At 40.7% G+C, this 22,197-nt stretch overlaps 1 protein-coding gene and 1 long non-coding RNA gene across 5 annotated transcripts in view; both read right to left on the bottom strand.

Annotated features, from left to right (window-relative positions):
- Positions 1 to 16,270, bottom strand: part of LOC120551926 — a 102,592-nt gene extending 86,322 nt beyond the window's left edge. For all 3 annotated transcript variants that reach the window (XR_005637934.1, XR_005637935.1, XR_005637933.1), the window contains exon 1: positions 16,106 to 16,270. This is a non-coding gene — a long non-coding RNA (uncharacterized LOC120551926). The remainder of the gene's footprint in view (positions 1 to 16,105) is intronic.
- Positions 16,271 to 17,268: 998 nt separating this feature from the next.
- Positions 17,269 to 19,821, bottom strand: myca (MYC proto-oncogene, bHLH transcription factor a). Of its 2 annotated transcripts, none has more exons than XM_039790897.1 (3): positions 19,600 to 19,821; positions 18,568 to 19,249; positions 17,269 to 18,242 (listed from the first exon to the last, which is right to left on the bottom strand). In XM_039790897.1, exons 2-3 carry the CDS (start codon positions 19,217 to 19,219, stop codon positions 17,605 to 17,607), a joined length of 1,290 nt encoding a protein of 429 aa, XP_039646831.1. In that variant the 5' UTR covers positions 19,220 to 19,249; positions 19,600 to 19,821; the 3' UTR covers positions 17,269 to 17,604. The 2 variants fall into 2 exon arrangements, with proteins under 2 accessions (XP_039646831.1, XP_039646832.1); XM_039790898.1 differs by having other exon boundaries at positions 17,269 to 18,239.
- Positions 19,822 to 22,197: the final 2,376 nt, after the last annotated feature.

Genomic DNA, 22,197 nt, shown 5'->3' with positions numbered 1-22,197 from the left:
CCTGTATTTAGTGAACGCCAAATGGTGTCAGAGGTGTGAAAATCTGTTGGCTTTAAGCCGCTTCCTTCTGTAGTAGTGCAACCAAAACTGCCCCTGTGACATTTTTCTGCCAATATAAAGCCTCGCTGAGCCAAAATGGGATGGGAAGAGAGTTTTGACGATATTTTTGAGATGTGTGCTGCAGGAAAAAAGGGAGGAAAGATTGAAAGAATGAAGACAAAGTGAGCAGTGAGGAAAAAGAGCTGCGAGAGCAGGATTGACTCCACCCTCTTACTCTTAATCAGTTTACATTTAGAGATCTAGCTAATTCTCACAAATGAAGCATCTGTTGCAATTCCCCACTAAGTAGAAAAAAGGGCCTGGGTCAGTCAGAGAGAAGCAAGAGTTCAACTTCCAGGGAAAATAATCAGGGGAAGGAAGCTTTTAATAAATGTGATCAGCTAAAATCGGTCACAAATGCTTTGGACACAGTCTTCAATCAATGTAAGGACCAGTTATAAGACATAAAAGAGCCTTTCCTTCATATTCCAAACACCTGTGTATAATGGCATGCAATATAGCCCTTACTATAAATGCCTCATGTCATGTTACAGAGTGAAACTAAGCAATCTCACGCCTGGGGGTAGCAATCTAATCTGTGGTGAATCAGCAGCAACTGAAAAATTCCCTCCTGCTTCTCCCCGATAGTGAAAAGAAACAACAGCCATCAGCAGGAAGGAGGAAACAATGTCCAATGTCACCACAGAAGAGAGAGGAGGATAAGACATGTTCAATTCTCAAAAATCTGACGGTTAAAACAAAAGATTTGTACAGTTGTAACAATTAACAGGGAGTTTCTAAACTGTCTTCTCGATCCAAGATGTAGAATTCATCTTGAATCAGAAACAAACAAAGACAATCTGCTGTGTGAATGAAAGGCTCAGGAGACATGGCAGAGCACAGACGCTTCTGGGACGAGGCATTTTTATTCAGTCTAGTGCTGCATTTGTCTCATTTGGCAGAAGCTGGTGATTAGATTTTACAAGTGCATAAGAAAAAACACATTCTGGCACAAAAACACTGAAACCAGAAAATGTTTAATTGGCTTTTACAGCGTTTGGATCGGGCACATGCTACTCAAATCCGACGCAGAAGGTCTTGACCTGAAGCTGTTACTGACTGAGACGTTCCTGAAACTTAATCCCCTTGGGAGGTGTCTGTCAGCAGATTAAATAGATTATATCTGCATATCGTGGAGAGGACTGGAAGGTTTACAAAACAGCAGAACTTTTTCTTACAAATTTATTGTTTAAGTCAATTTTTTAAACAAAAATGTAGAAAACTTTCTTGTTTCAGAATCTTTACTGGCTTTCTAAGTTTTCTGTGGTATTAGAACAAATGTCTTCAGGTTTTGGATTGTTAGTTGAACAAAACCAGCAATTTAAATACATCAACTTTGGTTTTGGGAACATTTATGGACATAAACCAAAATTGAGAAAATGCCAATAATACTTAGTTGCAGCCCTAATTTTCATTATCAATTAATTAAAGATGGAGAACTCAACTTAATGTATCATCAGCCCATCAGTTACTGTGACTGGATGAATGAAACGATAAAGGAAACATAGATTTAACTATAACCTTGGTGAAAAATCCAATTCAGCATATCGGATCGGTATTTACCTACAAATTAATTAATCATTTAGCCCATACAATGTAAGAAAATAGCAAAAAATGTGACATTTTCTAACACCTGTTTTGTCCAAACAGTCCAAAATCCAAAGATAATCCAATTCATCATATCGGATCGGTATTTACCTACAAATTAATTTGACTCATTTAGCCCATACAATGTAAGAAAATAGCAAAAAATGTGACATTTTCTAACACCAGTTTTGTCCAAACAGTCCAAAATCCAAAGATAATTAATTCAAAAATGATTTTAAAAGAAAAAAGAAGATAGACCTTCACATTTGAGAAGCTTGAACAGAAAATACTTGTAATATTTGTTTGATAAACTACTTATTTTAATAATAATAATATTTTAAATATTAATTATTTTTGATCAAATGTATTTCAGTCAATTAATTCGTCATCGTATTCTTTCAACACTTATATGCTGCATAGTTAGACGTGTGAGACGCAGTCCCCAAATATGTCCTGGTTGCTGTTTAAAGCAAACATGAAATGGGATTATAATGATGTGGACAAGCTATAAACTATGGTCCCTATCTTGCACACGGCACAGTGCGGCTATTTTAAGACCGTCCAGCGCCCACGTTGTTTAAATAGCAAATGCACCTGCACCCATCTGTGTGCCCATGAGCATGCTGGTCTTACAAGGAGGTGGGTTCAGGTGAATTGTTGGCGTATTGCTATATTGAGACGCGTTTTCGCGCATTTGACCAACAAAAACCTGCTCTAAAGTCAATAGCGCAGCATTGCATTGTTATTTTAACAGCGCATTACTAAAATGCACCTAGGCTTATGCACAGCGCGTGCACACTCAGGGAAGCGCAGCAGCACACAAACATGAAAAAGACTATAAATAAAAATGTTACGGTGCAAATCCGCCATCATAATAGCAATGCACCAAGGTACAAACGCGCCTGGCTTTTAAAAGGGAATGGGAGATGACACTCCGATTGGTTTATTGCATGTTACGCCCAAAACACACCTATCGATTAATGAAGACACTAAGTACAACCCTTTTGAACCAGGCACCCGGCGCACAGACCCTTTTTCCGCTGTTAAACTAGCAAAAGCGGATTTGGACATGCCCTAAACGCACCTAGATCGTTAAAATAGGGCCCTTCATGTACTATAGCAGCATAAATAGAACGTCTGCACAAACTCACACTACATTAAGACCCTGTAGGATGGCAGCATTAGATCCGTCATTCTGCCAGCGTGTTGTCCTCCTGCATAGTGGGGACGAAAAAAGGAAAAGAGGGGATATAGCTGACAATAGCGGAGCAATGAGCCGTTGTTTTTTAGAGTAACTTTGTGAAGGTGGACGAGTCACAGAGGTCCCCTGTAGGTCATGTGGCTGCGCTCAGGAACCTGTTCACTGATTAAGATGAAGGATGCTGAGCACATAAGGTGCAAACGAGCCGTGGGCCCCAGGGGGCCCATCTGTTGTGGGCAAATAAACGGGGCTTCAGTGAATGAGAAAGCAGCCCTAGTCTTCTCCTGCGAGGCCCAGCAGACAGCTCCATTAATCAGGAGCAGGATGGGCCTGCTGGGCTTGCAGTGACAAGTCAGCAGTGGCACAAACTCTCCTCCTCCTCACACTGTATCTCCATTAGAGGCTGGAGGTGTCGGCTGGCTGCAGCTTCTGTTCCTCTGTTGTCGCTCTCGATGTTTTCACAACTGTCCTCCAAGAATAACTTTAAAAAAGTGACACAGGAGGAGCAGGGGAATCATCTACGGCCTGCCATTAATCACACCAATAAATAAACATTTGTCTAAGGGGCACCTTTACAGTAGTACTGAGACTGAAGGACTTCAGCTTGACTCAGCTTTCTGAAACAGCTAACCCAAAATTAAGAAATTTAGGTTCAGAATGATTCAGTAGTGACTAATGTGTTCATAAAAAAAAGTCATACTTTACTGAAATGGTCTCACCACAATCATTAGAAATCTTCCCAAGCTAGGAGGTACAGATCCCCACAGAGGAATGCAAAATAAATCACCAGATCATTAAGAGGAGAGAAAGCATTTACAAACAAAAACATTTTTGCTACAAAAAGTTATGTTTATGGACAATTTTGTATTGTAGTAAGTATTAACAGAAGGGTATAAGGATTGCCCTGTGAAAACGTGTTGTACAATCCTCTTATAGTACTCTAAAACTCTGTGGCGTCTTATAAGCATTAAAAGGCACTGATGCATTATTAAAAATGGACTAGGACGTTCGTATTTCATCTTCTCACCAGCACCTTTTTGTAATGCAGTGGTCTATTTTCGGACTCAACGCGGCCTTAGCCCCAATTGGCAGACATGTCTCATGCATCTCGAGCAGTAAGATAAGACGTGTCCCCTCAGAAATAGAGTGGGGGGAGGGAAGAGAAGAGCGGAGTGAGAGGGTGCAGGCTGACATGTGGAAAGGAAGATGGAGAAGAACTTTAATAGTATGATTCAGCAGAGGTATCAATTCCCACAGATGGCAAGCTGGCTCCTATTGACTTACATAGGAGGGGAGTAAAGAGGCAATCAAAACCACCCCGGGGACAGACAGTCAGCACATCAAAAGGGAGGGGGATCAGTGTGCTCAAGGCTCCCCATCTGATTCAAGTCGGAAAGAATGAAGGCTGAGCTCTGTGAAGTGTGAAGTGAATGTTCTTTAAAATGTCCCAAAATCAAATCAATTAATTTGAAGGCAAGGCACAAAACCTTTAAATGTCACTGTAAACACAAAACTATATATCTTAATGTATCCTTCCTGTCATGAGACGATGGATTCCTTTAACTGGTGTATTGTCGGTTATCTCGCAGACTCCCTCAACTCTATCCCGCCTGCTTCTATTCATCCAGACAGACAACTCTTGAGTGACAACCCAAGCTTGTCTGAATGGGGACCGAGCTGTATTTGGTCAAGACTAGGTGTCAGAGGATGTCCAGTGACACCTAAACGCACTGTAGGACAGCCGCAGACGTGTCTGGTGGTGGTATCTTATGGAAGCCGGCAGCTTTCACACTTTCTCAGCAGCTCGCTTTGAATAAAACAACAAGAGGAGAAGACAGAGCAAAGGTGAGAAAGTTGTTTCCACCTAAAGAAGGAACGACCTGCAAGCCAACGATCTCACCTCTGCACTTAAACAGTTCCTCATTTGGCAAATATGACAATGGCAGGCCAGTCTCGCTCCAAGGAGTGAAGCTACATTAACCTTTTGCAGGGACTTTTAATCAGTCTGATGAATTCTGCCAGACAGACAGCAGCCTGACCTCCAACCCCTGATGAGTGATGGAGAGAGTTGGCACTGACAAGACACTATAAATATTTCATCAACAGTGCTTTAATGATCATTAAACTGCACTGTGACCTCCGCTGGTAACGTGATCCTGTGTTGTACTGTCTGGTTCTCTTTGTAATAAATAAGGATGAAATTTCCTGTAATTATAGGCAAAACATTGCAAACATAGCCCAATAAATAAAAGTGAAATGGCAATGTGACAGATGACAGAGTAGTGTTCTGTAATATTTCCAACACGGCTCAAGTTCGAAGCGATGTAAATTGATTGATGTAAAAGGCTGCCGCAACACAATTTAATTTCTTATGAGTTGAAGATAATAAAATTTGTTCAATAAACCACCAATTTTTGTGAATGTGCTTTAAGTTGTGTAGGACATTCTCCCCATGTTTTTGAGGCCTAAAGGAGGTAAAAAAAACAACAACAATATTTCACATTTCTCAATGTCTTTGTCATTTGTTTTTTTCTCCTGGTTATCAACTCATGACCCCTCAGTCCTCAGATTTATCCCAGGTTGGGAACTACTGGGAGCTATTGAATGCCAAAAAGCCACCAACGTTGGGTTTATGTGGTAATTCTGGCAACATGTCAAGATTACTCATTTTATGTGCATAGAGTTGGCATGCGTCAGCATCATCGCAACGGCATGTGGGCTTTACCTTTCACTGCTGCGGGCAAACAAAAGGTGTATCTGTCTTGTGCTCCTCCTCTGCTCTGTCAGCTCAACAATGAATATTAAATGTGTGGGCATGTTTCCTTTCAAACTCAAAGTCCTTCCACTAGCACAGTGGCAGGACACATAAACACAGTATGTAGGTCAGTCAAACAAACCGTTTGTGTCTGTTCTCCCCCCTCCATGGCCAAGGTAAACGGACAGCCAAATCAAACACATTGTTTGCTGACTGTGACTCATTTCACCCAGAAAACCTGGGAAGTGGAGCAGGGTTTGCCTCCTCCTTGATGTTGTCCTCCACACTAACGTTTGAGTGTGAATGTTTGGTGTGAGCAACCAAACATCTAGCGGTCGGGCTGTCTGACAGCAGCTGAGGATCACGTTTCCTCCATCTCATGATTGATAGTTCACTCTGACCTCTTGTGTGTTTATAGCAGTGTCATTTTGTGGCGTAAACTGTGCCAGGCTACTTGTAGTGAGCAGAGAAAGCAAAAAGACAGAGATGTCATGCGATGAATTCCATTAAATCCATTCAGTGATTTATACGGATAAAACACACGGCATGTACAATTTTCCATTTGATATATAATGGTACAGCCATAGAAAGCAGTGTTATGGGTTTCTGTATTGCACTTAATATAAGTGGGGTTCAAGAGGTAAAGATGAGGTAACTCTTAACTGGATATGTCTTTGTAGACCCACATAATGTAGACTAATTATTGTGAGCTAACTAATTCTACCACAGTGAAGAAAGGTATTTTTATTTGACAATAATACTAATAAAAGTACACACTAGACTGCATTCTCTTAGTAAAAACAGATGCGGCATGGTTTATTTTAACCACAAAAAACAATAAAACCTGACAAAGTTTTAGTAGAAATGTTGGTGCTTGTTTTAGTTCTGGTTCTTAGATGTCTGAGCAGTGGAAGGCAGCGTTTGCTGATTAAACACGTTTTTTTCTTTTCTGTGACATGCTTAAAGTAACTAAATTTTTTTTTTTTTTAAATACATATGTTTTCATCTACCTGGAGTGCTATTTATAAATCTAGATTGTTTCGGTGTGAGTTGCCTAGTGTTGGAGATGTCACCCATAGTGGGTTCCGCCATCCATTCCGACATACCCCCACTCCGACATTGACGTCTAATTGTCGGAGTGGCGGCACTTCCATTGTTTTCAAACGTCCCACCACTCCGACAATTTTTGTTTCCATTAGGGTTAGGGTTAGGGGTTAGGGAATAGCAGCATGTCGGAATAGAAGCATGTTGGAGTGGCGGCATGTCGGACTGGCTGCATGTAACCACCCATAGTGATGTCTGCCTCCCCTTGAATATAATGGAACTAGATGGCACTCCACAGACATTGTTGTGAGCAGTTTCATGTAGGAACTATTTCCTTTCTACCAAACTACACACGGCAACTGTATCACCGCACAGAAGTCCCTTGTGGTCAGACATGCTAGCCTGTGGAGATTAGTTTATACCAAATACTGCTAGCACACCTAAGCTAGCTAACGTTACACTTGAACACGCCAAAGACGCCATTAATGTTGTCATACGGTTGGCGAGTGTAGTTCAGTACAAAGACAAAAGCTGAGTACCATTTAATTATATTCAAGAGAAGGCAAACATCTCCAACACTAGGCAACTCACACTAAAATAATCTAGATTGATATATAGCACTAAGAGGAAAAAAGTTTTTATTTTTTTTATTTTTGAGTGAACTGTCCTTTTAAGTTTAAAGTTTTTTTTCTGCCCCAAATGAGAGGCAACTCTTTTATACCAACAAGACAAACTAAATGCTAACATCAGCATGCTAACATGCCCACAATGAACGTGCCAACATGCTAATGTTTAGCAGGAATAATGTTCAACCACTTGTGTTAGCATGCTAGCATAGCACTACTACAGCTCAGGCTAAACATTTTCATTAGTTTTTCCAGGTCATAAACTGCAATATTGGACAAACTACAACTATATATATGTAATTGTCAAGATGATCCCCAAAGTTAATACAATTAATCCTGTATAGGGAACATGACACCAAAATACATTTTAATCCATCTGATAGTTGTGGAAACATTTAACTGAACACCACATTGCAATCTGCTGGTGGTGCAGGAGGAAAGGTCAGTGTGCACTCGGGCACCATAAATGTCTGTAGATGGCAATCCATCCAGTAGTTGTTGAGATATTTCAGTCTGCACTAAAGTGGTGGGCTGACTCACTGCATAGTGTAGCTAAAGGGGAACAAATAGTATAAGCCAGTCCTTCCAGAAAAACGCTGAGTTTTTTGTGATTGTTGCGGGCAAAAATCCTTGATTATGCGGCACGTTTTCTTAAAAAATGCGATGGAATATGCGGGATATTTATGCAATTTTATGCGATGAAATTGCAGGAACTTGCAAAAAATGCGGGAACTTGCAAAAACTGCGGGAACTTGCAAAAACTGCGGGAACTTGCAAAAACTGCGGTTTGATGAAAAAGAGAAGAAAAAGTGATTCCCCTAACACCCTGCTTTTTTAAAACTTAATTTCCAAAAATAGTTTACAGATATTCAGTCATTGCAATAAGTAAAAAAAATAAAGAAATTTCAGATAATATCAGATATTAAGATAGCTTTCTTATTGGATACCAACTTAAGAGACTCAAAATACATGTCAAATTCAACCTCCAACACCTGCTTTTCGAAGATGTTCACGTCGCGTAATTACGTCACTTCATAACGTTCCCATGGCAACAGGGGAAAATGGCTGCTCTTGTGTGAAGCAAACACAAAAAAATTTCAACTTTCTGCTAAGCTATATGTGACTTTTTTTGCAACGAAAATGTGGGGATTATGAAATCATGCAAGCGCCGCATATTTTGCGCGGAAATTGGCAATTTATGCGGCGAAAATGCGGCATATTTGAAAAAATGCGGCCCCCGCATGAATATGCGGACTTTGGCTGATTATGCATTGAATTATGCGATCGCATAATCACGTTTTTCTGGAGGGACTGATAAGCAGTCTCTCAACTAATTGCTTTAAAAGATGCAGAATGAATATTTATAATAGAAAAAAAAGAATGTGACAATACCAGGTTAGGATAATTTTCTAGTCATTATTCAGTTTTAAAACTCCGGGAACATTGAGTTCTGTTGCATGCATTAAGAAGGTCACAGGACATCAGTTTCATTCACTTGTATGGAGCGACTCAAGGCTGGACATTAGTGTGACTGATTGAAACACTGAGTCTGTAATTCCTTTTCTGGAGGGAGATGTTAATGTGCACGGACACTGATTGGTGAGTCCTTGGATAGTTTTTCTATTAAGGGTAATTCCTCTTTAACATGTGTACACTTCTACTCCTGCTGCACACTGTCTGTCTCTTTAAACTCAACACTACTACTCTAACTTGTAAACATAAGAAACAGACACAGCCTCTCTTGTTTAGTCCCAAAATGCAAATGCTTGGTATTCATGGAATTTTCAATATGCAAGTCACCTCCAGCCAGAGCCATCAACCAAAACTATGACGCCAAGCCATTTCCAGGAATACATTCACACAGGAGTTAAAGTGGTTTGTCCTTCAATAGCAGTTTGTAAGGCTACATCTAATGGTTATTATTATTTATAGATTATTAAGTGTATAAAATGCCAGAATAGTAAAACATTCTCATCAAAATATTCCCAGAGCACAAGGTGGCATCTTCAAATTGCTTTCAACAGTCTAAAACCTAAAGATTTTCTTCAAACAATTATGATTATGTCCTACTGTTGAGTACCAAGATGAACATCACTACGCACAAATCTAATAGGAACGTACAATTTCACACATGCCACAGATTCCAATTGCTTTATATACATATTTGCCAATCTGTTGTGACATGAATTAAAAACGGGAAGGAAGTCAGTTACAGCTAAATACTCAAGATAATTATGTCAACGTTTGTTTTACTTCAATATACAACTATACTGTATACTGCAGCATTCCTCTCCTCCACCAGGACTTGGCTTTAAAAACCTGCCCTCCTCTTGGCCTCCTGTGTGAAGATCTGCACACAGCACGCTGACGGGAAAACCTGTGAGCTCTAATCCAGCTGGAGCATCCTGCTTTGATGAGGATCGTCGGTACAATATTGCACACAACAACGCACTCTGCTATGCACCGACGTCCCCTGCATTCAAATAGAACAAAAAGGACCAGCTACAGGAGCTTTATTCCATCAGTGCTGCATCTGAAAGTTGATATGTGAGGAAAAAAAGGCTTGTCAGAATGACTTTCGATGAGACTATGATGGTTGAAAGTGAATGCTACACCTACTTACTGGTAATCTGAAAGAAAACATCAAGCTAAAATAGAAACACTTTACATGAGTTTTTTAACTGTATATTGAATGTATAATTTTTTTTATATTTAAAAAGCATAGGTTAGCCAATGACATCTTTCACCAGAGGGACCAATACTGTTACATAACAGCCAGACTTGGCTGTGAGCTCCCCACACTACTGCTCCAAATGGTCTCTTTCTAAGACTCCATACAGTACTAAGGCCTACTTACTTATTTAAATTTGAGAAAAACATATTAGACAATAATCTCAAATACGTACATTATTTGCAAACAAAAGTTGTGAAAAAGATGACGACTAATCTGTACAAGGTAAAAATGTGATGATTTGTAGCCTTAACTTTTAACAAAATTAGGAAGATATGGAATGAGTCAATGAGTCATGAAGTATGGAAAGTCAAACTAAAATTATTTATTTTTTGTGTGCAAAGAATCTGTATATACTGTATATGCTTGATGTGTACTACTTGGTCAAATTATAAATCTAAATCTAACTTTAAGACCTAGCTTAGCTTATAAGTGCCCATGCCATTAGCTGGTCATTTGTTGTCCCCACAACTGGAAACATTTAAGCAAGAAAGGTAATGCTAGCTAAACCTCCTCCTTCCTATTATGTGGGACGAACATGAGGGTATGAGAGCTGTCAATGACTCAGGTTTCGAAAAATAGCAAATGTAAAGCAAAGTTTAGCGGGGAATAGGGATGTCAATACCAAGTCACATTATCCTGAAACAAGCACTAATGTTAGCTAATGTTGCCAACATCTCTATATGAAAAACAATGGCTGAGAGAAACAGTCTTTCTTGCAGTTTGGGAGTTCCAAGTGAATTTTTGAAAGTCACAGAGTGTGAGTGTGCACAGAGATGAGGGAATATTCGACTACTTTTAGGACCCTATCTTGCACCCAGCGCAATTGACTTTGTACACAGACACATGTATCATTCCTACTTTGCACCCGACGCACAGCGGACTTTTCCCTCCACAGACTTTTTTTAAATTAGGGAATGAACTTGCTCTCCCGGGGGCGGTTCAGTAAAAAGAGGAGGCGTGTTCTGGCGCAAACTTTCCTAGTGCTATTTTGCAGTTTCAGAAAACAATTCCGCCACAGACCAGGAAAAACCTAGTCTAAAGTCAGAGGCGCGTTATTCAGATGCTATTTTAAGGGCGCATGCTTGGCCGTAATGTAGAGTGTGCACACCGCGCATACACTTTACAAAAATATTTATTAATTTAACTTTTTTTTTCAAAGTAAGTGCTGTAGTATAACAAGCAGGAGACAAGTTATAATTGAGGTAAGTTTGGAGACATTACGTTATTTAATCATTAAATTAATAAATATTTTTGTTGTATCTCTTTTCGGTGTTGTAATTTGTAGACGGCCCTAAGCACTCGTCTAACTGCAGGCAGCAGCAGCAGCAACAGAGAGCAGAAGAGAGCAGGCAAGTGTTCATAAACTTCTGGTGTACTTACAAACTTTCCAATCCATCGTTTTATGAGTACATAACCTATTTGTACTAGTGTAGAAGTTTGGTATCATTTCGGGCATCATTAGTGGGGTCATTTACGAGATACATCACTGGATCCATTAGCCTCTGCGCTAAGATATTCAGCTGATAACGCTACTCTACGCTAACTCTCCCAATGTTAGACCCAGGTGAAAAAAGCTTCTGGGGGGGTGTTTGGCTTGAGGTCATGGTGCAAAAGACCCTAGGGTGAAATTACTCCGAACCATCACTTTAACAGCACCATATGTCCTTCCAAATGTTTAATGTTGTGAAAGGAAAAAAACTGCTTAAATTGCTAACCAGCGTTGCTTGTAGAGCTGCACCGATCACATCTTTCTAGGCAGATTGCGATTTTCTTTGAGTTAGGCCAGCCGATACCGATTTTAGCCGATTCCAATTTCATTTTTACTAACCACTTTACAGCACACACACACAATCTATCTTTTCTTTAACAGATAATGGATCCCTATAAAATATAACTATATAAAGTACTCCTGGTGTGGGAAATTCACACACATCTAAAGTGCAATGTTAGAACCATTTCCTTCTTTTCACATCCAATATCCAACTAAAAAAATTTGATTTGGGTTTTTGGTGTCGTCCCTCCACGCCCTACTTTTTCCTTGCAGGTGTTGCATATTGCAAACTTGTTATCTTCTGCACACACGCTGAAGAATTTCCAAACAGCTGACATGTTGCAGGTTAAGTCACGAGGGTCCCTACATGTGCGAGAATAGCACAGACACGCGCTTCACACCGCGAGCGGGTTCGCGCGACACACAGAGAAAGGGAAAAGAGACTGTGCTGTCGCGTCAGTGTGTGCGTGCGTCCTTGAGAACTGTAACTCGTATAACTTATGTTGTCAGTTAATTGTAGCATTGACCGGCATGAAATCGGCACATGTCAGACTGACCTGCTGGTCGCCAGTCATGGCCGAGCACGTGAAAACCGGCCAATTCCGGTCACCAGCCGGTCTATTGGTGCATCTCTAGTTGCTTGTCAACATTTTTACACTACACAGGGCTAGTTCAGTAGGTATGGCACCACAGAACTGTTGCCATGGAAAACACCCACCCAGATGTTTGAAGCTACATGCTAATTCCACACATAAGTCTAAAAAAGGTTTGAAAAGAATATACATAATAGCAGTATCATTATAGTTTATATTTCTTTGCACAAAAAAAAAAAAAAATCACACTTTAGTTCCATGTTAAGTATATGGTGGTGTTGCATTTAAGAGGACATGTGTCACATTCCTCAGCAACATACTCCTAGATACTCTCACGTGGTAAAATGAAAACACTGTGCAGGCAAGACGCTGGCAACAAAACAGAGGTTCTCACCGCCAATAAAAACACACGGACAGCTCAGAAACAGACCATGCCAATGAGGCAGCGTATTCCCAAAGAGACAAGTGATGTCATGAGATAATAATGATGCTGTAAAAAGTGCCACAGCCAGAGAGAAAAGTCTAGCTGGCTACAGTTCTGTCTTCAGGAGCATGAAACGCTTTAATCTAGTCCAGCTCTGAAAAATACAGATTACATAAGAGCAGACCTCCATGTATTCCTGGGCCTCTAAAGTATCTGAAACGTATGTGTGCAGTCGTTGTGGCGAGGCAGTGAAGTTAGGCTCGGTGTAAGTTTGACTGGAAAACACACAGATCTCTCAGAAACACTCTTACTTACACAACTTTACTGCAAAGTGTCAGACAAGCTGAGCGCTGATGTAATCATAGCAATGCAGAAAGAAAAAATCCCTACCTTACTCGAGATTAGCAATGGATCTATGGACATGACTCAACTGTATTCATCAATATCTCTCTAGAAGACTCACTTTTTTACATGAAATAACTACAACATTTAAAGCCTTTGATAATAGGTAATCATTATTGACATTTATCAAGTAAAAATGCCAAATATTTTGGGTTTCCAGCTTCTCAGATGTGAGGATTTACTTATTTTCTCAGTTTAACATCACTGTAACTTGAATATCTTTGTGTTTTGGATTGTTTGTCAGACAAAACAAGACATTTGTGATAGTGATGGTCCTTTTTATGTACTTTCTGACATTTTATAGACTGAATGATTAGTCGAATTCATTCACCAGATTAATTGATAATGAGAACAATCATTCGTTTCAGCCCAGCCCCTCCCTCTGATGTGTTAGCATTAGCGTAACATTTGAGCCACAGAGTTAAGCATTTGTTTATCTTGAAGATAAATAAGCGACAATCCAGAATCTGAAAGCCGATTAAATATGAATCAAGATTCTGTTGCTGTATTGGATATTTCTCGTCTAAAATGTTTTCACAAACTGTTCAGCTGTAATTTGAAAAACGTTTGTGACCAGGCCGCTATGTTTTTCCTGCTTCAAAACAGACCAAGCACCCATTGACATATATAATATGGACCAACAGATCCCGTTGCTCTGGACGGAGACCAGTGAAGGATATTAGAAGCACTTTTCCGGTGATAGCTGAGCGTTACTGCGCAGCCTCCAACTGAGAGAGACGACGTAAATGTGACGTGAGCAACCTGTCTGAAAGTTGTAAGTCTTCTGGTAGCTGTGCCAAGAGAAATCTCAATCCTTCCCAATCTTGCAGAGACGGAGAGTGTAGTTATATGTAAGGAGATAACATAAGCACAGGCTAATTATTGCTAACTAAAATGCTAGTTACCATTAGTAATTAAACTTAAACAGCTAATGTGAGTCGAAATTGTCTGCAAGCTTCTCCTGTACGGTACAGTAATTTCTCTACTGTGCGACAGTAAGTTGCGTGGTTATGACACAATCGTTAGCCTGTTTTTACAAAAACACCTGCTACGGAGCCATAACGTGAGGTACAAGGTAATGGAGCCTTTTATACGTTGTTGTGTTTCTTTAGAAATAAACAATGGACACATAGAGGCTTCAGATGTAAAGTTATTCGCTGTCAAAGTGGTGCCAAAATGAATGGCAGTCAATGGAATGCTAACGGGAGGTGATGGCTTGTTAGCATCAAAATGGCGCCATAGGAGCTACGTGTTCTGAGGAGAAGCTTAGCCCCTTGCAAGCACCGCCCCAACTTGCATGTGTCGCTTAGCGCTATCCATTGCTCTGATTGGTTGTAGGTCTATATAATTGCGTGCAGAGGCATTAAGGTCTGCAAAATTAACCAAGAGGTTTGAGACTAATACGCATTTGCGAATAAGTCTGGCTAGCTGTGACCTGTAGTGAAGTAAAAAGTAAAAAATAAAGTACAAGTAGACCTACCTCAAATGTGTACTTGAGTAAATGTTCTGATTTACATTAACTGCATTATAGGAATAAACAGGGGCTAGTTCCATCCCTACAAACCTCTACATCAGTAGAATAGTTCTTCTACCGGACGCTGAGCCAGTTTGGACTTAAAAAGTTTAACTCCATTCATGTAATTAAGTATGAAATATTAACAGGAGCAATGAAAAAGATCATCGATGCAAGCAACTGAAATACTGTGGGTCATTTTGCAAAAAAGAAAACCTCTCCAGATACTCACGATGACCCAGGAAGCAGGATTTCTGTACTGTAGGTGTTTTGCAGGTGAAAACACATTTAAGGTTAGGGTAAAAACTGGGGTGAACGCCAGTGTGTAACAGTGAAATACAGCCCCAGAAATGTGGTTTAACACCGCGGTTATTTGTAACCAAGACTCGTACAACACTTTTACTTTTAAACCAAATTGAACCCAGTTTTAATGTAAAATGCCCCTTTGTAGATGTCTTTTGATGATCCTGGATTCTTTTCCCCCAAAATGACATCATCTCCACACAGGGATTCAGTGTTATCCTGAACAAAAACTTCAGGAGGGTAGATGCCCGTTGTCATGGAGGCTTGAATCCAGGTCTGCCAGTTACAGCAAACTTCCTCTGTTCACAATACACCGTCCTCCCCACCCAGAAAGTCCACACAATGAATCCACACTAATCCCATCTTTTGTGGTTCTCCCATGTCTCAGTGTGACTGTACCTCATGTCTCCACCATCTCTGCTTAACTGCTTTTGATGTGCATTCACATGCCAGGAAAATAACAATATATAGTTAAGAAATATTCCTTTGTTGCACACAAGCAAGCTCCAAATAAAAATGCTTATAAATTCAGGATAAGGGAGCCGTGAGCACTACCTGATGCTATCACAGATGCCTTTAATCGTCTTTTGTTATGATCACTGTACCATCACACTGACAGCAGACATAAAACGATGCTTGAAGCAGCTCTACACGTTGTGCTCCGTGGAGAATAAAGGGTTGGAAAATAAACAGTAGGCTAACATAAAACATTAAGCAAGCATCAACAACAGACTAACAGAACATGCATGCAAACATCTCCAGTCGTATTAACAGAAGTTGGACAGACAATAGAGAAGCCAGACGAAAATAACACTTGTCCTGAGATAGTTTAAGACAGCTTTTACATTCACATCATACTAAAACTCCGAAAAGCCGTGTAGGCTACATGCCCACAGCGAATATTGCTCCTTTAAATCAAGTTTACTTCAGACACATTGAAAGATAAAGAGATTTTACTGCATAACATCATCACGTCTATTAATCAGTGTATAATTAAACAATTAGTTACAAATGATGAATGCAATCGATAGAAGACACATAAAGAGCTCTTACCGCTTTAATCTCAGTTTTTGTTGCTGCTTGGTCGCTTTTATATTCCTTTTTTTCTCATGATGAGTGGCGCGTCTCACAGACACAAATCTCGACCTCACTTCCATGTGCTCGCGACCAGGACCACGCGCTCAGGGGAGCGCTCGGGATACGGCGCGTGACGTCACGGCGAGACTGGAAAGCCGTTCGAAAAACCGGCACAGTATCAACAATAAATAATAGTTATAATTACGACGAAATGCAGAGACTTAACTATACGTGGTACTTCACTGCCACATGGGATGTTAATTAGAGTTGTTTTTATTTGCTATTATTTATACATTTACTTTGATATTCACACAAAGACATAGCCTAGTTAGTCTACATTTGATAGTTTATTGTCGAAAAACACACTATATGGACTAATCTCAGTCATTCAATTAAGGGATTGGATCATCTTCATTGCCCAAGTATGTTTAAGCATACCATTTGGAAGTAGCGTTCAATATAGCTACTTACACGCAGTTCCAAGAAAAATGTTCAGGAAGACAATCATGTAGGAAATTAAGTCTGTGTGCATCTATTGAGGTTTTTTTTAGGTGTTTCTGGTCCATATTAAAAAGCAAAACACATCTAATTCAGATAGCTGAATTCCCTAGGTTGTCCACGAAACGTGTTATGACACTTTTTGGTGAAATGTGTTCACTTTAGCATCAATAATTTTGGAATATCTTCAATAATAAGCATTCATTTTGGTTAACATTTGCCATAGTGCTAGTTTAAATGACTATGCATAAATCCTGAGACCATGGTCAGAGTTTACCTTCTCTTTATGACCATGAACTACAGCATCAAAAGAAAATGCACCTTTAAGTGAAAATGAGTCATTTTTACCTTAAATGTACTTTCAATTTTACCTTCTGTAGTAAGAGGGAGAGGAGTGACAGCTAAACATGAGCCTCGTGGTCCACGTCTGAGCCACTTTATTCAAATCATGCAATAATGTATGAGTCTTGTCTCCTGCTGACCCCACTCTACTGCAACATGTACCCCCAGCACATATCAACATGTATCTGTGATGAAATGTGTGATGTGTTTGTTTGCACTGCAAGAACAAGGACACAAATTCAAGAAGAAATTTTTTTTTATATTTCAAAAAGAATCTAGAAACATAATGAAAAAAAAAAAAAAAAAAAAAACACTGGGTCTGAACATCCAGACAATTGAGATCCAAAAATACATTTCTTAGGAAATATTAATTATATACAAAACATAAAAATTTATATTTTAGTTTGGGTCCTCAACAGGGTAGTCCCATTTTTTTTAATATTTTATTAATAAAAATAAACTTTTAAATATTTAATCCACCCATAACTTCTACTGAGGCAGTTTTAACATTGAAATCAAACAAGATTTCAAACAACTTAATCAATTTTGCATTTGCATGCAACGACAACTGTACACCCCAAGTCTTGAACTTGCATAAAAATCAAAAGGCCAAAAAGTCTATGATGATTTAAACTTTAAGCACGAGAGCTCTGCAGCTGTGCGAGTCTCTGCTTTAAAAGTTCACTTTTCCTCCTCAGCTGTTCTTTAACTGAGAGAAGTCTCTGTTCGTCTGACTGCATGCTGTAAATACACTCTGTAGCCTTCTTCAGGATCACCACTTTGGCTGCCTTTTCGTTGTTGGCCACTTCAGGGATCTCATCCCGCAGGGCGAAGAAGCTCAATTTGAGCTCGTTCCTCCTCTGGCGCTCCAGAACGTTATGAGTCCTTCTCTTGTCATAGTCCTCCGTATCAGACGTCCGTGGGCTTGAACACTTGCGGTTGGTGCTGATCTGTTTGAGGACCCTGCTGTGACCGCCACTTCCACTGGTGCTGCTGGTCTCCAGCTTCAGCCTCTTGACAGCCGGCTGCTCGTGCCTCATGGATGGATGGGCGGCGTAATTATGCTGGTGGGTGGAGACGTGGCACCTCTTCAACACGAGTGGGCTGGGGTGCCTGTTCTCTGCTGGGCTGGGGTCGCACCGCTTCACCGCCTGCCTCTTCTCCACTGTGACCACATCAATCTCCTCCTCTTCCTCCTGGTCCTCTTCTTCTTCCTCCTCCTCCTCCTCCTCCTCCTCCTCCTCATCGTCATCATCATCTCCATCCTCATCTTCTGCAACACAAAAATCAAAAATAATCACACGGATTCAGCATCAAGTTTGCAATTCGTTCACACTGCATGCTGGCAGAGGGAAGGGTGTGGGGTATGATCTCTCCTTCCACATCAGTTGATGGCTTAACATTACAGCCAATACCACAGCGGTCTACAACATGTCTATCTCCTGCCTGGAAATCTGACAGCAAATCACAATAATTTCAACTGAGTTGGCATCGTTTTAGTCTAAATAGTGGTTACAATCTTTAGAAACTCGGCAGAGGGATATTCCTAATTGCACAGAGGGGTGTGACTGCATGATGAGTGCATATGCACAGCTTACCTGAGTCACTACAGCTGCTGCTACTGCTGCCGCTGTTTGGTGGTGTGTCCAGTCCCAAATCCTTACTAGGCGGCGTCCCTGAGCTCTGCTTGGGCGTTTCTGCTATCGGGTACGGGAAAACCACAGATGGATCAATGCACTCCGAAGCGGAGGTGTTCAGGTCTTGCAGGTAGCTGCTGTTCAGCCTCCATGCAGCTGCTCCGGCGGGCTCCGCGCAGTCACCGACCGCAGACTCCTTCCTCGCAGCGTGCAGGGAGGCGAGCCGCTCGGAGACCACCTTCTCCAGCTTGGCCGCCGCTGAGAAGCCGCTCCACATGCAGTCCTGGATGATGATGGACTTGAGGAAGGTCTGGGAGTAGTCTGCGTCGCAGATGATGCTCTGGTTGACCACGTCGTCACCCAGGAACTCGGTTACCATCTCCAGCTGATCCGCCGTGGAGGGGAAGAGGCTTGAGAGGGACGGCCGGCGGCTAGGTGAAAGTGGAGGGGTCGGGAGAAGTTCAAATTTCTTCCAGATGTCCTCGCTCGGTGCCGGAGGCTGAAGCTGCTGAGGGTAGAAATCCTCCTCTTCGTTGTCATAGTAGAAATACGGTTGAAGAGAGTCGTAGTCGTAGTCATAGTTTTTACTCGTCAAACTTGAATTCAGCGGCATTTTGTGTGTCTTTTTTTCCTTATTGTGAAGCTGGTTGAAAGAAAAAAAAAATTAGATGTTGATTTAATTCACAAAAAAGGTCTGCAGGTTCAAAGCAGCTGCTTGGCACTGATCCTGCTCTGCAACATTAAGTGTAAGCAACATCACATGGGTCACTCCAAAACATCGACTGTCTTTTGCACGCTTTGCATACATGCACCAGTGTTGCAGCAGAAGGTGCTTAACTGGGAAACTGATCGTAAATTAAGCGCAAGAACGGAACCCCCACCTTCACTTAACTGCTACTGACGATAAACTTATATATTTTTGACTAAACTGTCGTGGGAAGGTGACGTGCAAGCGTCCAGAAACCCACTCCCATCCCTTAACGTTAACGTTACCTTTTAGATTTTAAACTGTCGGCGGAAGAAGACGGGGCGAAATCGACCCAAAAGGCGCAACAAAGGGCAGGGAAGTTATTCCAATACGAAAGTAACATTAAATCCTTCCAATCCTTCGTTTTCAGTGAGGCTGTGTGAAGTATGCATGGGAAGTTGAAGGGCTGCACGAGCGACGCACAGTCTGTCATCAGCAGCGTAGAATCACAGCTGAGAGCTCCGCCGGCTGCAATAAAAACAGGCGCAGCACTCCTCCACTCCACTGATGTATCCTTCCGCTCGTTTTCCCGCGAAACACTCGCCGGCATTGAACATCTAACACATCTCAAATAAATGTTCTGCTTTTATCACCGGAAATAATCCACACAAAACATAAAGGTTGATTTAAACTCGAAACACGTGGTTTCATTAGTATATTTATTCACTAAAGTATGTATTTTCTCTTTACGTTAGGTCTATTTCGGTGGTGAGGAAGTGGGAGGGGCCATAGTAGAGTAGAGCTTCCATTGACGGGAGGCATGCAGAAAATACTAATCTATGTAGTAGTAGGAGATAATTAGGATGAGTTATGTTACTACTATCCCGCCTAAAATATCACCAAACATCTCATGAAGTCTGCTGCACATTTCTCTTTCATCGTTATCAATAAATAGATAGATTTACTGCCTAAAAGTTGATTAATTTCTTTTGCACAAACCACAACTTTTTAAAAAAAACCCAATTGTTAAGCGAATGTCTGCAGAAATGCAATACAAAAAATAATGCAACGCAAAGGGGCACAGGTGCAGGAGCGTACCTCGATCTGTCGGCAGGCACTGACAGCTCTGACTGAAACAGGTGAATTCAACAAACAGAGACACTCAAAAAAAATGAGGTTTGTGGGGTAATGTATTTAAATTAACATGCACCAATAAGAAATCGAGTGTGTGTGTTTGATTCTGACAATGTAATGCAGCTCGGGTTTTGAGGCTGGGCAGATTGGCACAAATTAACTACAGGAAGGAAGCAATTAAAGGAATTAGCTGGGTACCGTAGTTGGATTGAGGTGTCCTCCTCTGCTGTGATGGGGAAGGGGGGATTAAACGGACTTGGAGCGCCCTCTGCTGGTCAAAGTGCTCTGGGAGTGGACAGCAGCCAGGTAGGTGCAGGGTCAAACCATGGAGGCGAACATAAACTCCACAAACCATCCATGAACTGAGGGATTATTGATTTAAAGTAGATTAAATAAATATTGTTGGGTGTAACACTATAAATGGCTCAGTAACAGTATAGTGCTGTGTGTTAATGGCTCTTTTTATTGGGGTTAATGGGTCACTGGGACTGTCTGTGCTTTTATTCTGTTTGTTTTTAGGTCTCAACCACAAGATTTGAAATTTTTTAGACCTGCATGTTCCCTTTAACTTCTAACTACTTTAAGACTAAGTGAGATTTTCTTATTAGTATAAGGAGTGTCCACGAGCTCACTGAGGGATATGTGGCACATTAACGCTCATGGGCACATAAGTGTCAGAGGAAAAAAATAAATCAATAGCCGAGCAGGCAAATGAAGGGGAACGGAGAGAAGGAGACAAGAGGAGAGGAGAGAGATTTCTTTTGTTATCAAGTCCAGAGGAAGTGGAAAAGAAACCCCAAACTAACATAACACTATCTCTCCTATCCTCTGTACTCATTCCTTCATCCTTTCCATCCCTTCTCTCCTTTCCTCACTTTGGGATGCTGTGTGGAGGATAGGGATCATAACCGCCAGACTCATGTGTTGTGGTCATTGTGTTTATCGGCTCCGGATGTTTCTTGTGTTACTGTGTTTTCAGAGCGTCTGGAGACACAGAGGGGAGCTTTGAGACTGGCTGGCATCATTTCCTCTGATAAGTGGAGACTGAATGTGCTTGGGAGAAGTTTGATTGTGTTTTTTTTTTCTCTTTCAGTAAAACTGGTTCTACCACTTTTGATTGACACGGTATATTTTCCTTCAAGGGCAGAAATATCCAGCTATTGGCAAATGAAAAGTGCTATTTAAGTGCTGTATCAATCTATATTATAAGGATCAAAGTCAGTCATTAAGGTGGGTTCACAGTGTTCATTTTTAACACTGCAATCATTCGGAGCAGAAATTGGCTCAAACAATTCAGCAGAATGAGTTCAGCAACCAAATCCTTCTGCTAATACTGGTGAGATAACCCCATCATAGCAGTAAAACAACCACATTGCACCATCAATGCAAGACAGTTATAGCTTATTTCACACTCAAAGGAAATTCAAAGTGCTTTTATAGAAAAGATGAAAGATGTTAAATAATGAATAAATAAGAAATACTATACTAAATAGTGTTTTAACCAAAATAAAAGGATGAACTGAGAAAGTATTAACAGAGAGTGGAAGAAGAAAGTGAAAAGCTGAAGATATTTGTGATGTCTTGCTGTAATTAAAATAATTCCAGACTGGGAAAGAGGTAGGATTGTTGATGTTTTCTTTATCGATTAATCAGTTGATTATATTTTCAATTAATCAAACATTTGTTTAGTCTAAAGAATGTTACAGGAGAATGAAAAATGTCCATCATAATTTCCCAGCGCCCAAAGTGATGTTTTCATATTGTTTGTT

Source organism: Perca fluviatilis, chromosome 22 (assembly GCF_010015445.1).
Source record: "Perca fluviatilis chromosome 22, GENO_Pfluv_1.0, whole genome shotgun sequence".
Taxonomy (NCBI): Eukaryota; Metazoa; Chordata; class Actinopteri; order Perciformes; family Percidae; genus Perca; species Perca fluviatilis.
The sequence above is the reverse complement of the archived record's forward strand: the minus strand, read 5'-3'. Positions and strand labels throughout refer to the sequence as shown.

Excerpts from the sequence above, each read along its gene's own strand:
- myca (XM_039790897.1), bottom strand. The coding sequence starts at position 19,219 with ATGCCGCTGAATTCAAGTTTGACGAGTAAAAACTATGACTACGACTAC. Across the intron at positions 18,243-18,567 it reads CAGCAGCTGTAGTGACTCAG|AAGATGAGGATGGAGATGAT; the intron begins GTAAGCTGTGCA and ends TTTGTGTTGCAG.